The following is a 17,986-nucleotide window of genomic DNA, read 5'->3' on the forward strand; positions in this document are numbered from 1 at the left end:
GTCCTGGGCCCACTTAACCTCTTGTGTGGAGGCTGCGGTGGGGGTCCCAGGGCCGCCCTGGGCACAGCAGGCCCCATACCCACAGCTGTATGTCTGATGCAGAGTCTCTGCTTACAGCTCAGGTGACCACAGGACTGTTGGGTGCTACCCTCACCTTTGCGACTCAGTATACCCTCCCCATCTGCATACCTCCTGCCTTCCCCAAACCCGTTCCCCCTCCAGAACCCCCCTCCTAGGTGACCCCCATGATCATCACCTGTTTTGTGTGGTCTGGATATGACCTCAGCTTCCATATGGTTCCCCTGGGGGCCCACCACTTCAGGGCTCCCCAGTCGTGATTCCCAGCAGCAGTCCTCAGCGTTAGGGTCTCCCCGCCGTCTGGCGCCTCGCAGGCCCCGTCTAGGCGATGGCCATCCCTGGTCACAGGGTCCTGACCTGCGCTCCTGCTTCATCAGGGGAAGAGCTTGCTCCCCACTTGGGGCCTCGCAGCCCTTGGCCTGCTGCACAGCCGCGCCCCGGCCCGGAACAGCACGGCCCAGCTTCATGGGCGGCTGGGGATGCGGCCCGGCACCAGCCCCCTGCCCCCTGCCCGCACTTCCCACAACGCCTACTGCCCCACTGCACACCTCCAGCGCGTGTGCCCTCCCCGTGCCCTGGGTGGCCCCCCGTCGGACCCGAGGCAAGCGGACACACGGCGATGCACCTGCTGCAAATATGTCCACAATATCTTGTTTCTGGGGCCCGAGGGCCGCAGCCACGAGTCTCGCAGCAGTGCCCTGTGAGCACGTAGTCGGCCCTCGGGAGCTGATTCCAGAAGAACGTCCGGGGCTGGCGGTCGGACCGCATGGCTCATCCCGACAGTGACCGGGGTGCCTCTCCTTATGGAACATCTGCCCTTTCCTTATAGGACATCCATCTTCCTGTTTATTTTTCAACGAAGAACCTTCCCGTAAACTTGAGAATTGAAATATTTTTAACTTTGAACTGAAGTCAGCCCACAACGGGTATTCAGTCAGAGTGTGTCATTGCCGGCACTCTGTTTTGTGTGAGGACATGTTTTATTCAAATAGTTAACCCACGTCAGCCAAGTATAATTGATTTTTATCTTTTATTTAGCTTGTCTCATATATTAGCAAACGTCGAAGATTCAGCAACTCCCGTAGCTAACCTGCTCACTCCTAACTTTTCGCGAGCAGTAGAGGAAGGTTTCTCATTGGAAAACTCACAAACAACCCACGGCAAATCTCAAAGTCCGATCTGAGAGATCGAAAGGGGTCTTGTTTTTTTTTGTTGTTGTTGTTGTTTTGTTTTGTTTTTAGCTGTTAGCATCCAGGGAACGCACGCTGGGGGATTTTACGACTAGAAATCCATAGAGATAATCTCTATTTATTAGAGGTCTCAAGCCCTCATGAAGACAGTTTCTATCAAAACACTTCTCTACGGGTTGCAGAGTGTCAAGCGCCATTCTCAGAGCGTAACCAGTGCTATTAACCATTTCAAACATCACCGCAAGCCCCCGAGCGGCCGGGGCGTTTGCCAGGACCCTTCCGCCCAGCTGGCATTCCCTCCACCACGGGGGGCTCTCCAGCAGGGTATGGCCTGGGCCCTGGACTCAAAGTTCCACCTTTTGTCACCAAAAACATCAGGAATCTGCACAAAAGAAGATAAATAAATCCAGTAAGCCGTAAGATGCCCAGCTATTTTATGGTGTTAAACACCTCGTCCTTTGGAGACACCATGTTTGCCATGAATTCTCTACATAGGCTACTTCACTCTAAGAAGGGATCTGGGGTGGAGAGCGTTTCTCCAGCAGGAGGGAGGAGGTCAGTTTACCAAATGGTGATGGACAGGTAAGCCCTGGGAAGAAGGCCCAGACTTGATTGTAGGATTGAACAAATATAAAGTAAGACAAGTCCATTGGTGGAGTTTTTTTTTTTTTTTTTTAATATCACAAAGAGGGAAACAATAGATCGATGCACGTCCTTCGGGAGCCCTGCTGGTACGCCCGCTGGATGGCTTTTGTGTGTTTTAGAGAAACTAAAGTGGGATTACAGTCTTTTGAGATAACTAAGTCCTTGGGGAGCTGGATCATGATTGTTAGAGGAGGTCTGCCCAATGTCTAGGCCCTTTCACAACACCCATAGCTGGCCCATGTGCACCAAGATGTCACCATCAGTGCTGACTTCCATCACCCAGCCACCGGGTCAGCTCCTGTGAGACTGTCCCGGTCCTCAGTTGAAGATGTGCATGGATGCTTATATTCCATGATTCCCAATCTTTTCCTCTTCTTTTTCATAAAAGTCATGTTCAAACTCAAAAGGAAGGGCCCCTTTAAAAATGTCACCTTTGCATCACATCTGTCTTCCTGTTGTTGCCACTGATTTGGCATTTTCACGTCTCTCTCCCCTGTGGTTGGACGTACATATTTACTTCCACCGCGGGATGAGAGCCATGAGGGGAGGAATATTACCGCTGACTATATTCAGGGATGCCCCCCAGACCCCCCAGCCTGCCTTCACCAGCATGGACACACCCGTGGGTGAAGTGCATCCCAGAGCCCATATTTCCACTTACCTGATAGTCCCACAAAGCAGGCCCCTGGAGAGCTCATACTCTAACAACACAGCTGACGGTCAGGGCTTTACTGGCATTATTCCCTCATCCCACAAAATTACATTTAATTTTTTTTTTGAAACTACGTCTTTAATAACTTATACAGTGTTGAAACCCAGACTTGGATTCCCTAGCTTGGGCAATTACCATATTCACCAGACCTGATTTTTTTTAAGACTAATTTAGGTTTCTCCCCATATCAAATATATATCAGATAAAGTCTTTCTGTATTGGTGATTAAAAAGAAGAAAAAGACTCCACTACAGGTCCTAAGTGGAGATTCAGAGATCTCTGAAAGAGGTTTCCTCCAAAACCCAGTTTGCATAATGAGAACATTGTTAGGATAGCAATAAAGCCTTTTAATGTGACTCCCTGCGAAGAAGTTAGAGCATTTGCATTATTATATTGAAATATAAGAAACTGACATTTTAATAGGTCACAGGTGGTCAAGGGTTAGAATTTCATCTGCTTTAACGCATATTATTTGACAAGTGTGTTATAAAACCAGCTGTTTCGTTATAGTCAAACCACAGCTACAGTAGCATAAAACGTGAGTAACCCAGATCAGGCCAGACACGGAAGCTTAGTTCTTGCCCCGTCACTACAGTGAGTGTGAGGTTGGCCGGGAGAGCGTGGTTTTGGTGAGCTGCACTCCAAAACGGAACAGAATTCCAAAGGTAATGCCTCCTTGTTAAAACATCAGTCCTGGAACCAATCAGGCTTGGCTTCCTAATCTGTAAAATGGGTAATAATAATAATAATAATAATAATAATACCACCTTTCTTAGGGTTTTGTGAGAATTAAGTCATGCAATGTGTTTACTCGACCTGGAGGGTGGCACGTAGTTACCAGTGAATAAATAGTAGCTGATACTATCACTCAATGCATAGCAGCCCATACCCTGAAAGTCATGGGGATGTTGACTCACATGCATTAAACTGACTGACCTTTCCTGGGTCTCCGTGGCCCGTGTCCCAGAAGCAGACAGTCTTTGAAAACCAGTCTTTGTTCTTCAGTGGTTGAGGTGGAGACGGAGAACCGGACCCGTACATAACGAGTCGTTGTATTGAGTGTGTGCTGTAATTAAGGGTAAACCCACTTCTGCAGACTTGCTTTCATGTAGCACAAACCGGGCAGCTGGGATTAAATCCCCTCGGTGGAAAGCAATGACCCCAGCACTAAGCACCCTTGTCCACTTCACAGCAACCTGCGGAGGGACGCTGAGCAGCATGGGGGGTGTGATCTTGAGCCCAGGGTTTCCGGGCGCTTACCCCAACAACCTGGACTGCACCTGGAAGATCGAGCTGCCCATTGGCTACGGTGAGTGAAAGCATTTTCATTCCTAAAAATTCAACTTTTTAATTTGTATCTTGGAAAGAATTCAGCTGAATAAAAAATGCGCCTTACTCTGTTGACGTAACTGTCTTTAATTGAAAGTGGCTTAGAAATTTAAATAAAGCTTTGGCAGAATGACTTCAAGAACAGAAAGTTATTAAAAAATCAATTCGGCCATGCAGCTCTTTTCAAGGCAAATTAAATTAGATGGATGATGATAGAGTGAGCACACGAAGTATAAAATGTAGCATCGCTAATTCAATTATCCATCTCTTTATTTATAATACCACCTTTTATGATCTATTTCTGGAATTCACTGATGGTTGTTGTTTCTTGGGAACGATTTCTAAGGCTTTTTCAGGTTATGGCACGTTTTAGGATTATTCTATAAATTTTTTGTAATTACATATTGCACTGATGTAGGTTCATGGAAATGGCTTTTTATAATATTTAGTTTCAAACTTTCTGGTTATCCACCTTAAATAATTAATAATTTTAATTGTTGTGGACACTGAGATCTCATTATGACCTTTTCCAGAAATTCATAGTCTTCGTGAAATTTTGATTCCCTACCAGTACTTTCCTTGTCTGCATCATGATGTCCTTCATATCCGATCTCATTAATTTGGGTTTTCTCCATTTGTGATTTTCTCCAAAACACACCTGGGAAGGTGCACCAAGGTAGGCCCTCACTGAGTGTCCTAGTAAATAGTGATTGAGAACTTACACATTAAGTGAAATGTTAGTTGAATGATGAACTTAAGCCTAAGTGGAAATCAGTGCCCTAGAAGATCATATTTTTATTAGGTTTTCTAAACTTTGCCTTAAGAACCTATGCCCAGGATGGCAGCAGCAGGAGTGCAGAATGGAGAGGAAGGGTTCACCTGCTCGGCAGAAAGCAGCCAAGAGGAATCGTAGGCAGGAGGGCCTGGCAGGCGTCAGTCAGGTGTGCGATTGTGGACACACTGTGGACAGACATGGAGTGTGACACCAGGGAACAGGGGAGCGTGGAAGGGCATCCCCGCTGGGGAGACCTCATGGGAGTCCATGTCCATTGGGGTTTTTAAGGGGCCAGCCAGGGGATGAGTAGAATTAGGAAGGGGAGAGATCATTAAAGGATTACAGAGGCTCTCTATCTCTTCCAGGTTTTTGTGTAGTTTTGTTTTTTGATCATCAACTCTCTGAGCATTGGGGAAGTAGTTCTGCGCTGTGTTGAACCAGCATTAACTCAGCTATTCTCAAAAGCAGGGTCTGTTTCCATTCCCTGGGGATCTGAAGGTGTGGATGTGTTTGATACGATGGTTGAGTCAGTGGTGGGGTTGGATGGGGATGGGCCATACCTGCGACCCACCCTATTCCAACACAGCCTTAAGGCCCCTGAGGGTCAGAGGCTTATTAGACAAATGACCACAATAGTTAAAAGCAGAGAGTCAGAGAACTGCAGGCCCACTGCAGTGCTGACTCTGGTAGGGCATGGTCTACAGAATGGGAAATGTGCGTTTCTCATCTTAAAAACCAAAAGAGCCCCATAGGGTTATCGTGAGGGCTAACTAAAACAATTCATGTGTGTAGCCCAGGTCTTGGCCGTGTAAACAGAAACAACAGAAAACAAAGAAGTCAGGTGTATTTTATTATTATTATTATTCCAAATATTTCCCACTTTCCTTTCAGATCTCATGAGAAATACATTATTCATGAATGGATATAAATATTTTATTAACTTGTTTTTCCAACTTGACCATTCTGTGATTGAAAAGGTTATAGTCTGGCATTTTTCCTTATGTTGCTCATGCATAAGCCAATATGAAAGATAATAATTCAGGGGGAAAAATGAGTCACGTTGTCTTACGGTCATGATCTATGAACTCAAACAAAATATCTATTTAAAGAAATATCAGAATGAGAAAAAAGATTTATGAAATGTTATAATTAAAATAATTTAATTCTTTAAATGTTTGATATTGCATAGTATTGGGTTTTGGAAACATCCTGAAGAAAAGGCGAAAGTAGTAAATTTTAGGTCATAAATCCTAAATACATACAAAATAGTATCACCGTCCCTGGCTTTTTAGAATGGATGTAGTTATGCTTCAGAATACAGTTGAGCCATGAACAACCTGGGGCTTGGGGTGCTGACCTCTGCATAGTCAAAGTTCCAAGTATGACTTTTGATTCCACAAAAACTTAATTCCTAGTAGCCTACTCTAGACCAGAAGCCTATGAACATATATGTTGTATGTTATATTTGTATCATGTACTGTATTCCTACAATAAAGTGAGCTAGAGAAAAAGAAAAGTCATTAAGAAAATATTAAGAAAGAGAAGATACACGTACGGTTCTGTAATGTAAAAAATCTGCATATAGACGGACCCATACAGTTCAAGCCTGGGTTGTTCAAGAATCGACTGTGATATTAAAGATTAAATGTAATGCACCAGGTCTGCTTGTGATAAAATTTATAATCTCTAAATATCCTTCTAAACATGAAGTCACGAATTTAGGGAGAAGGCATGTAAGTGGTGGTAGGTCCCTCGACATGGTGAATATTTAGGATTTTCTGTCCTTGCTACAAAAGCTTTCTGAGGTTTAAAAATTTACAGGGCATTTTGCTGATGTCGAGAAAACTCCACAGCCTCGCTTTCAACCCTTCAGGAGATTCTTGAAACTCTTTAGTAAATTAATTTTGTCTATTCCTGGTCTTCTTTTATCTCTGACTCTTCTCCATCATAATGATGTGGCTAAAAACACCATCTCCCCTCTCAAAGGCACACGTTTAAGCTCCACATTTTCAGCTTCATGTGACGTATTTTCATCTGGGGCATCCGAAGGGGTCACAGACTCCGTTCAAATGCAGATTCATCACTTTCTTCCTCTCCTTTGCTCGGTGTCTTCCATAGTGGATTCTCCTAGTTGGTTCCTCTCCATATCTCTCCATATCTCCAGCACTCCCGTTTCCCCGGGACTTCCCTCCCCCTCGACCTTAGCAGCAGGTTCTTCCCCGGGCCTCCCAAATCAGAGGTAAACATCAGATCACTCCCCTGGAATTTTGAGAAAGTAAGTTTGGGTTTGAAACCCAGGAATCTGTAAGTTTAAGTTAAACATTCCAAAGGTTTCTTATTAAGGAAAAAAAACAAAACAAAACAAAACAAGGGGCACCCGGGTGGCTCAGTGGTTGGCCATCTGCCTTCAGCTCAGGCCGTGACCCCGAAGTCTCGGGATCAAATCCCACATCAGGCTCCCCTCAGGGAGCCTGCTTCTTCCTCTGCCTGGGTCTCTGCCACTCTCTGCATCTCTCATGAATAAATACATAAAATCTTAAAAAAAAAAAAAAAAACATAGCAACGATGACCATCATTGCCCTTCATGATAATTTCTTCCCTCTTTGATCTCCCATATTGTGTCCTATTAGCACCAAACTTCAGGATGATTCTGGAACCTTCCTTGCAATTACCACCCAGGACAGGGCTTCTGTGTTCTCAGTGGAACAGGGAGGTTGGAGAGATACGTTTCTATGGATGTCACAGCAATTGACCTGGGAAATCCCCGTCGTTAGGATGATCTTGGTAGGAGAGATATTTGCTCCTTCAAGGCATAACGTGATGGGTATTTAGTATGAGGTAGAGTTAACCGGCTCTTCCAAGTGAACATGCGCATCGGCGCGTCGCTATCGCAGCTCACTGCCCACGCCTGCCCTAGATCTCCTGCGTGTGTGTGTGTGTGTGTGTGTGTGTAGAGGATTCTTCTAACGCCCCTTGTTCTGTCTGAGGTTTGGGAGACCATTTCAAGCAAAGTATGTGGCAGCATCAATGAGGGAAGTTCATCAGGAAATGGGCACATAGGAAACTCACTCACATAAAACACAAAGAGGGCAGCTTCCTGCAAATACGTAGCTAAACTCGAAGCACCAAATAACGAGGAAAGTGACTGCTTAGACCAGCAGGTCTCAGATTTCACCATGTGCAGGAATCCCTGGCAGGAGTCAAGTTGTTACGATGAAATCCCGGTGGCTGGTCCCTCCGAGCTGTGTCTCCACACTGCTGGCCAGACGTGGAAGGGGGATCCAGAGTTTTCTTAAAAATAAATTCCATTTCAATAATAATAATAATAATAAATAATAAATAAATAAAATAAATTGCATTTCAATATTTTTAAGGTTGATTTTCTCATTTCTTCAAATGCTACCCCAAGTATCTGCACCTGCATCCCTGTGTTCCTAATTTTCAGTCGTGGTTTCTGGCTGCTTGGGGCAGTGAGGACTATCGTTCTGGTAAACACCGATGATTCCAGGCCCACCAGCTGCCTGTATAATACGCTTCTGCAGATCATGATACCGTTGCCCTTCTTGATGGTTTTCATTCATGGGGGGGTTTTGTCGGGGGTTTTGAATCTGCCCGTACAGTGGGGTTGCATGGGACCGATAGAGTGTCAGATCCATTACGTAAGCAGCTACCAGCTCAGTCAGATAATTCTTGTGATTATCCCATTCCCTCCCAGGCCCATGGGTCAGTCGAGAGTTTAATTAAACAGGCTAGATAATTAGTTGCTTTGGTGCTACGTGCCAACCACCGTCGTCTCGCCTTCCTAACTACTCGTTCCAGTGACAGCTATTTCCTACATCCCACCCCAGGGAGAGAACGTGGCTCTCCCAGTGGTGGAGCGACTCTGAGCTGAGGGGCAGGTAGCAGGTGTCCTGGGCGCTCCTGTCTGGGTAGAAAACTTAGCACTATCAGTCACTGGTGCTATGACTTTGCACAACTTACCACCTGTTTTTGACCTTCATTTCCTTATCTTTAAATTAAATATCACCGGGGCACCTGGGTGGCTCAGTCGGTTAAGCATCTGCCTTCAGCTCAGGACGTGGTCTCAGGGTCCCAGGGTCCAGCCCTACATGGAGATCCCTGCTCAGTGGGGAGCCTGCCTCTCCCTGTCCCTGTCCCTCTCCCTGTCCCTCTGCCCCTGCTCCTACTGTCTCTCTCTCTCTCTCTCGTTCTCTCTCATGCATGTGCTCTCTAATAAATAATTAAAATCATTTTTTAAAAAATGATAGAATAAATAAATAAATAAATAAATAAATAAATAAATAAATAAATATCATAGAATATGACGCTCACAGGGCTGTTCTGAAATAATGCAAATGCCTGATACGGAGCAGGTGTTATTGGACTGTGAGCTGCTTTTCATTGTTACACCAAATTCTCTGGAGATTTCCACAGATCTTTTTTGTTGCTGTCTTGTGTGGCTTTGGCACAAGCGTAATCGACACACAATGCCTGTCTCTATTTTCTGGATTTTTTCCAAAGTCACAGCTGTCAGCAGAAATGCCACCATGCTTTTTGTTGGTTTTTGCTTTATCGTTGCGTTTCATACCTAAAATCCACCACACCAACTTTGCCTGCCACGCTGTTCAAAAGGACCATGTCCTTGACCATCCAGGGCCGGCGTAGGGAAGCTATAACGAGTGCTTCGGAACATTCACATGGCTCTGAAACTCTGATCTCCTTTGCCGTGGGTTCATTATGCACAGGGGATGCTAAATAGAGCGCTTCATATTCACAAGGTCTATCGGCTAAAAAATGGGGGTTTAACTCAGGAGTCATGGTCACATTACTATTTAAAGTTTTGTCAAATCCAAAGTCAAAATGTCTTTGTGCGGACGACGTTTACTGACACTTAATTTTCGGTGTGAACAATAATCAGAGGGGCACGAAGATCATGTGCTGTGTAAATTCCACCAAATGGACGTTCAGATTGATTTTCCTGTTGTAATAACACTTTTTCTTCCTTCGGCGTTTTGTGAGATAATAAAAGGTTAGCTAAGTTACGCGTACATCAATCCCTTCATTTCGGCTTCGTGGTGTCAAACTGGACACAAGTCTCTGAAATTCAGATAGCCGAATAATCCCATTTTAAACCAGATTAGCACTGGGCTGTGTTCAGTTCCATTTCCCGATGTGTATGAGGCGGTTTGATACGTGGCTGCGTACTTTATCCTGCTTAAAATGCTAATTTTCCCCCTAAATTCATAATTGCCCTAATTCTGTTTCCATCTGAAGTTTAATTCCAAATCAGATAAGGGTCACGTTTGCTGTTTCCTTCCCTCTGAGATATTGGCCGTCTTTAACGCTTTGCCCCCTTGATCGGCTTGCTGACCTCCAGTTCTTTCTTGACTGCATCATTCCATGAATTTCAAGCTGTACATCTGGGTAAATCTGCGGAGGTCCGCGCGTGCACATCTGAAACGAGCCTCTCGTAAGCCATTTCCTTGCTACTCGATTTGATACCCACCTCGTGAACGAGTCTTGCAAGCGTCTGATCTCGCCCTAGCTCCCTGCGCGCTTGGGGCACTTCGGGGCACGGAGGGAAACGGCAGGAACTCGGCGGCTGCTGGTGGTTGTTCTCGTGGCAGCCTCTGCACCCTGCCTCGTGGGGACACGTGGGACGGGTGTCCCCGGATCTCTGTAGACCACGGGGCTCAGCGGCCCCGACCTAGTCACATACTCAAAACAAGAGTTGCCTACTACAGTTTCCTTATTAGTAACAGAACTCTTATCAGATCTGGCGGCCGTCCTACAAAGCTGGGTTTCTGATTCAACAATGGGCGTGCGGGGGCACAGCCAGCACTGACGTGTGGCCTACTACATGGGCTGGTACCTCGGCTCCCGTGGCCATGGGGGGCGGTCAGAACTGGGGGACAGACAGGGCCATGAGCCCTTCCTCCCTCCTCCTCCTTCTGTCTCTCCTTGCGTCTCTCCTTCCCTCTCTCCTTCTCTCTCTGTCTCATCCTCTCTCAATCCCTCTTTCTTTTTTTTTTTTCTTCTTCCAAATTTCTTTTGACCAACATATTTGCTGAAATTTAGGGGGAAAAAAAATTCACTGATGGTTCTTCAACGAAGAGAATTATTTGACATTTTTAAATATTTACAGGAATGTTTTAAGTCGATGGCATTGCTCCCCGCTCCTGTATTGCACGTGACATTGGGGTGACCGAGACCAAGGCTGACGGGGCCCCCCCTTCCCAATGGCTCATGAGCTGCTTATCTATAGATTCCGACTAGGTGGGGATCCCTGGGTGGCGCAGCGGTTTGGCGCCTGCCTTTGGCCCAGGGCGCGATCCTGGAGACCCGGGATCGAATCCCACATCAGGCTCCCTGCATGGAGCCTGCTTCTCCCTCTGCCTGTGTCTCTGCCTCTCTCTCTCTCTCTGTGACTATCATAAATAAATAAATTTAAAAAAAATTAAAAAAAAAAGATTCCGACTAGGTCACATGAATTTAGTTACTCATTGTAAGATGATTCTAAGTTCTGGTTGACTGGTTAAAGATCTTTCCCTCAGACCAGGTTTTTCTCTTGCCATTTGCTTCCTTCTCCCCTTCCTAGAGTTTCTCGTGTTCTCTTATTTTTTTTAATTTATTTTATTCATTTATTTTTTAGCAACCTCTACAGCCAAGGTGGAGCTTGAACTCATGACTCTGAGATCAAGAGTCTCATGCCCTTCCAGCTGAGCCAGCCAGGCTCCCTCTGAGGCTCCCCACATTCCCTTCACCCCTTCCCTCCTCTTACAGTCAAGGTTGAACAGTGTTAACACAATCAGTCCTCTCCAGTATGAACTGGAGCATTTCCAGCGTCCTGAGCGGGTTAGCTCTTGTTAAACCAGGAAAGTGAGCTCTTTGTCACCAGCCCCGGGTGTAAGCCTAGCTCTGCTGGCCCCACGCTGCCCTGGCCGTGACACCCAACATCGCTGACCTTGCTCACCTGCCAAATTATGAGGATGCTCATAAGGACTTTGCTGGTACCTGTGAGGGACGTGTCAGCTGGTAACCTGGAGCCCCTGCGCGGTGGTCGGCCTCCCACTGAGGCCAAACACAAAGGACCGTGGCTGAGTCTCCTGCGCCTCCTCGTGAAGTTTTCTCCACAATTCATAAAATCGTTTTTCTTGGCTGACTTCAAATGTCCTGAGCGCTGTGTGTCTCTTTCCTACGTCACGTGAACTGTCCTTGTTCCTTTTGCACTGAGTTCTGCTTGTGATACCCGGATTCCCGTCAATACCCAAGTAGACACGTTTGCTTTAGTTCCTCTCTGCCCTTGTACTTAAGTCAGACAGCCCAGGGACGCATCGTCTTCAGTTTTCCAAACTCACAAAGCCCGTGTTGACTACATTAGATGAAAAGTAAAGATAAAGCTCCTCTTACCAACCAAGAGCAGAGGAACAGCACATAGTCAAGCTTTTGTTATGAGTTGGGAGAATAACCGGTAATGGCTCTTGGATTTCTCAATTTAAGCTTTACAGACCTAAATTAATGGCATGAATTTGTGTAAAAATGAACACCAGACCCAGCGCTTTGTTATCACATGGGTGTTGGTCCAGCTCTGCTGGCCCCAGGCTGCACTGGACGGGACCCCTAGCCTCCGTGAGCCTTACCTCAGCCTGTCCAATCATTTTATTATTTATTTATTTATTTATTTATTTATTTATTTATTTATTTATTTATTTATTTTAAAAAATGTCACAAAGTTGCAACAAGTGACTGTTAAATATCCCTCTACATTCCCCTAAATTGTCCTCCACGATGAATATAACAGCAGTGACATTGGTCATGCGGACGGTCTCGGCGTGTGACCTGAGCCAGGCTGTTGGATGGAAGCGTGTCAGTGGCAGTGGGTCCCCGGGTTGGCTTCCTTGCCCACGTCCATGACTTGCTTTTTTATGTGCTCATGACGCAGTTGAAGCAATCACTTGCTAAAACTAACAAATCCCTTGTGCGGTGGGATCATCATCCATTTAAAAGCCACTTTGAAAGGCTGTCGCGTTTCTTTAGACCCATTTGGGTTTCTTTCTTGAGAAAGTTGTCAAGTAGCTCGCGGATGATTAGACGTAGTTACAACCTTGTGTTTTTGGCTGGAATAGTTGTACAGAGCTGGACAGCCATTGCCGAGCTTGAGCGCGGTCGCTCTCCTGCGGACTCCGCCTGTAGCGCTCTGTGATATAAGGCCGGCGATCATACGTCACAAATAGCTTGATTTTAGGGACGTTGATTACATCAACAAAGGTCACACCACCAGTGGGCGGTGCAGGTGACGGGGAACCAACATGCGCTGGAACGGGAGCTGTGTGCTCCCCGCCACTACGACCGCCCGGCCTCCCAGAGAACCCTGTGCGCGGAGACTAACCCAATTTTAATCACTTCCGGTAAGCACTGATCTGCTACATTCTGCCATTGACTTTCATTCACCGTGCATATTTTTCCCTAGGTGCACACATTCAATTTCTGAATTTTTCCACGGAAGCGAATCACGACTACCTGGAAATTCAAAACGGGCCGTACCACACGAGCCCGACCATCGGGCAGTTCAGCGGCGCCGACCCCCCGTCCGCCCTGCTCAGCACGACACACGAGACGCTCATCCGCTTCTACAGCGACCATTCCCAGAACCGGCAGGGGTTTAAACTCGCTTACCAAGGTAGGAACGCGCAGGCCGCATGAACCCGCTCGCTGGTGACGGTCGCGGGCGCCAGGGCCTCTGCCTCCCGGGTGCGTGGCACAGCCGGGCCGGGCCGGCCGCGTGGACAGGGAGCCCGGGCGCCCCCCGCGCACCTTCCCTCCTGGCCCGCCCGCGTCACAGCCCTCCCCTGTCGCTGTCCTCTGAGCCGCTGGCCCACGGGGCCCTTCCCGGCTACGTCGCGGTCGCTGGACTCCCGGTGGCAGCGGGGCGGGCAGCGGCTCTCGCACCCTGGGCCTCGTCTCAACTCAAAATACGGTTAACGGTGTTGTTCGTGCCATTTCAACTTATGTCAGAAAAACACAGACCCAGTGAATGAGCTTCACGTTTTTTTTTTTTTTTTAACCATCTAAACATGAGACTTTACAACAAATTTGATTCAGGCATTATCAAACCATTTCTGACACGGGAAAAAGTTCACAATTTTCATCTCATGCCACATAATTTAGCTGGCCTTTCTTGAAAATTGCCAAATCAAATGAAGCTGAAAATGTCAACAACAGAGCTCTTCTCTCTTGTGTTTTGACCGTGACTAAGTCACTTGCTTTCATTAATCTTAGAGACTGTCTTTGAAGTTAGGGGCTTTCCTATTTTCTTACTGGAAAGGGATGGTGTTTTATGTCGAAGTTTCAGACGTCGTCACTGAAGTTGTTACTTAAATATAAGACGCACGTTTAGGTTTCCGAATTCGGGGGTCTCTTAAAATACAAAATCCAGGGAGGAGGCAAAGAGAGAGGCAAGAAAGCCTGGCCAGCGAGGAAGAGGCGGGCTGGACCCCTGTGCCCGCGGCGCCCCGACTGCTCCCTCCTCCCCGATGCCCTCAGGAAGGTGTCATCTCCTGCTCGAGAGGTGCATGCACACACAGGTGCACACACAGGTGCACACACACAGGTGTACACACACAAGTGCACATGCACAGGTGTATACACAGCTATACATAGGTGCACACAGGTGTGCACACACAGTGCACACACAGATACAAATGCACAGGTGCACACATAGGAATACAGACAGGTACTCACAGGTGTACACACATATGCAGGTATCCACACCAATGTACACACACAGGTGCACACATGTGCAGGTACACATGCACAGGCATACACATACAAGTGCAAACACGCAGGTTCACACACATGTCCATACGTGCAGGTACACACACAGGTATACACACAAGTGCACATGCACACACAGGTATACACACAAGTGCACGTGCACACACAGGTATACACATAAGTGCAGGTGCATGCACAGGTGTACACATGGGTACACACACAGGTGCACACACAAGTGTACACATGTGCAGGTACATATACGGGTACACAGACAGGTGTATACATACACAGGCACACACAGGTGCATACCTGCAAGTGCACACACAGCCCTATACATGTGCAGGTGCACACACAGGTATGCACATGCACAGGTGTACACATGAGTACACACAGGGGTACACACACAGGTGTACACACATGTGCAGGTACACATACAGGTACACAGACAGGTGTATACATACACAGGCACACACAGGTGCATACCTGCAAGTGCACACACAGCCCTATACATGTGCAGGTGCACACACAGGTATGCACATGCACAGGTGTACACATGAGTACACACAGGGGTACACACAGGTGTACACACATGTGCAGGTACACATACAGGTACACAGACAGGTGTATACATACACAGGCACACACAGGTGCATACATGCAGGTGCACACACATCTATTTATACATAATATCCAGTGTGCCTTTGACCCCTGTCTGCCCTCAGCTTCCACTTTCTGGGAGACAGTCTGGGGCCTTGGGTGACCCCGTTTCTCAGCTACGGGTCTCTTGCCGTTGGCTCTTTCCTAGTCTCGTTTAGCCTGTGCCACCCCTTGGCACCCATGGCGTCTTCCGCTCCCGCCCCCCCACGGGCGTGCACCAAGTTGCGTGTCCCTGGGTGTGTCCCACATGGTCCCTGCGCTGGCAGCACCCTGCTCCCCGCCCTGAGGGACAGTGCAATCTCGTGGCGACTCCACAGCCACGGGACCTCCTTACCTGTGCACCTTGCTCATGCCCAGGACTGGCCACGGCCCGTGCAGGGCTCACGGAGCCCCATGTTTCCATCATCACGTCCCCCGGGATCCTCCACACCTGGACACAGAGGCTGGGGCGGTCGGGACGGGACAGCAGTCCTGCTCATCCCGGTGCTCGAGTTCTGTGGGCCCCAGGACCGGAGTCCCTCCTGCTGCCGCCGCCCCCCACGTCACCCAGGCGCCAGGCCTCCGGGCAGCGCTCAGCATGCACCTTTATTTCCAGGTGGGCTCGGCTTGCAGGCTGCCCGCCTTCCTGCGCCACTTGTGCCCCCCGCTGCCGCCGTGCCCACCACCGTCATCCTTGGGCAGCCCCGCGGCTTCTCTGGGGTCATGTCAGGCCCCCTGCCTGCATCCCACGCCTTCTCCTCCGCGTCCTCCTCTTTCCCCCAGAGAACAGCCTTGCAAGTTGGGCCACCTTCGTTCTTCCCTGTGGGAGGCGAGGGCATCCCCAGCCCCAGTGTCCCCAGTCACATGCAGCCCCTCGGGCTGGCCAAGGACACACGTCACCTGAGACGGTGCCATACAAAGGGCAGCGCTCTGACCTGAGACCAGCACAAAGCTCCAGGGTTAAGAAGAGGGGGTTTCCTCTGTAGGGAGGACAGACACCCCTGGGGGGGGCTGGGACCCCCGGAGCACCGGCCAGGATGCCAGGGGCCGGGGCTGGCGCAGGATGACAGCAGAGTCTGGCTCCCATGCGTTTTGTCCTGACGCCCCCATGGGAACACGCCGTTGGGCTGAGGGCTTCTGGGATGAGGAGAGACTTGGGAGGATTTCTGGCTGGCGTGGTGCCAGGCAAGCGGGGGCCCCCTGCATCTTGCTGGGTTGTCGGACGGAAGGTCTTGGACCTAAGGCGCTGCTGGGAGAGCAGCACGGGCCTGCGTGGGCGTGTGCACATGTGTGTGCATGTGCACGTGCGCTGGGCTTCCTCGCCTTCCCTGGCGGAGGGTGAGACGGCGTTGGCAGGTGCCCGAGACAGGAGCGTTCCACGTCCACACGCCTCCCCGTTGTCCTGGCCTCTATCTGTCCGCGTGGCGGGACTTGAAACCTCAGTGGTATTTACTGTGAATTCCAGGCTTCTCTTTCATGTTTATGTATATCTCTTCTCTACCCTCCCCCTCTTTCTATTGAAACGTATATTCTGTTAAAGTGTGAACGTTTCATTCACGACCATCGTCATTTTAAACCGGGTTATTACGTGGTGACCTGCGCCGTTCACTCGGCGTGATCTTAGTGTATGACCCAGTAGGAAAGAGAGAACACGGTGACTCTCCTCTCCATAAGCCGCCAACTGCGTGATTGATCTCCGTTGATCCCAAGAATCCCAGAGTCTCCAAAAGACTTTTCAAAAATCTTCCCCATTTTGAATATTCTCAATACTGTATTCAAAATCTGACTTTTCTTTCCTTATTGACCTCCAAAATTCAGATACCAATTCCCATGAATGGCACTATATTTTAGTATAGTTTTTGAAGCTACATTTTATCTTGCATGACTCTAACCTCCATAGTTCAAAAATATTTTTTTATTTTATTCTTCTTGATATTTTCCAGGGAAGGGTTATTAAGGCCCTGCCTGCGTAGCTCTGATGCTACCAATTACTTAAACCCAAAAAGAATGATTTGAAATAGACACACACTACACACACACAAAGTCTAAATAGGAATTATCCAGACAAGAGGTCACAAGTAGCTGCAGTTGGCTGGCAAAGGATTATTTTTTAAACTATTTTTATTTATTATTATTATTTCATATATTATATTATATATATATTATTACATGTAATATACTTATATATTGTATATTACATATACATATATAGTATATATCATTTATTATATATTTATAATATCATATATTTATAATATATTATTTATATATTATATATTTATATATATTATACATTTATTATATATTATTTGATTATTTTATTTATTAAATATTTTAAATATTTTGAATTACATTTCATGTGATTTGTGAAATATCTGTAGATCCACTTCCCTTTATCTTGCAGAATCAGAATCTGCAAACATTTGGTCAGGGTTCACAGGGAGGGACAGTCCCCTGAGGTGCCCTAGTGACGGCCCCTTTCAGAGTGGAAAGGCATCAACTTCAGAAGTTTCCTTTAGCCCCTGTGAGTTTGGATCATTGATGCTGTCTGTGCAGCCTTTAAACATTTTATTTCGTGAATTCTCATCTAGGCCAAACATCTAATTGGCTGAGCAAATGTTTTATGTACTTGATGCCTGACCCTATTTTAAGTATCCATGTTAAAAAAAAAAAAAAAAAAAGTCTTTTTGTTGCAACTCCAATAGAAAAAAATTTACCAAGAAAAAAATAAATAAATAAAAAATAAATAAAAATAAAAGTCAAAAAAATAAAAAGTAAAATAAAATAAAATAAATTAATTACATAAATTTAAAAAAGGGGAAAATAGTAAATGAATAATTCCTAAGC

The 17,986-nt window shown here is 47.0% G+C and overlaps 1 protein-coding gene across 1 annotated transcript in view; it reads left to right on the forward strand.

Moving 5' to 3' along the window:
- The window catches only part of CSMD1 (CUB and Sushi multiple domains 1), a 1,850,581-nt gene that overhangs the window by 1,670,092 nt on the left and 162,503 nt on the right, over positions 1 to 17,986 (forward strand). The window contains exons 44-45 of the mRNA XM_038560546.1: positions 3,818 to 3,934; positions 13,200 to 13,409. Of these exons, the coding sequence (XP_038416474.1) occupies positions 3,818 to 3,934; positions 13,200 to 13,409 (327 nt within the window). The remainder of the gene's footprint in view (positions 1 to 3,817; positions 3,935 to 13,199; positions 13,410 to 17,986) is intronic.

The sequence above is a fragment of the Canis lupus genome, chromosome 16 (assembly GCF_011100685.1).
Source record: "Canis lupus familiaris isolate Mischka breed German Shepherd chromosome 16, alternate assembly UU_Cfam_GSD_1.0, whole genome shotgun sequence".
Taxonomy (NCBI): domain Eukaryota; kingdom Metazoa; phylum Chordata; class Mammalia; order Carnivora; family Canidae; genus Canis; species Canis lupus.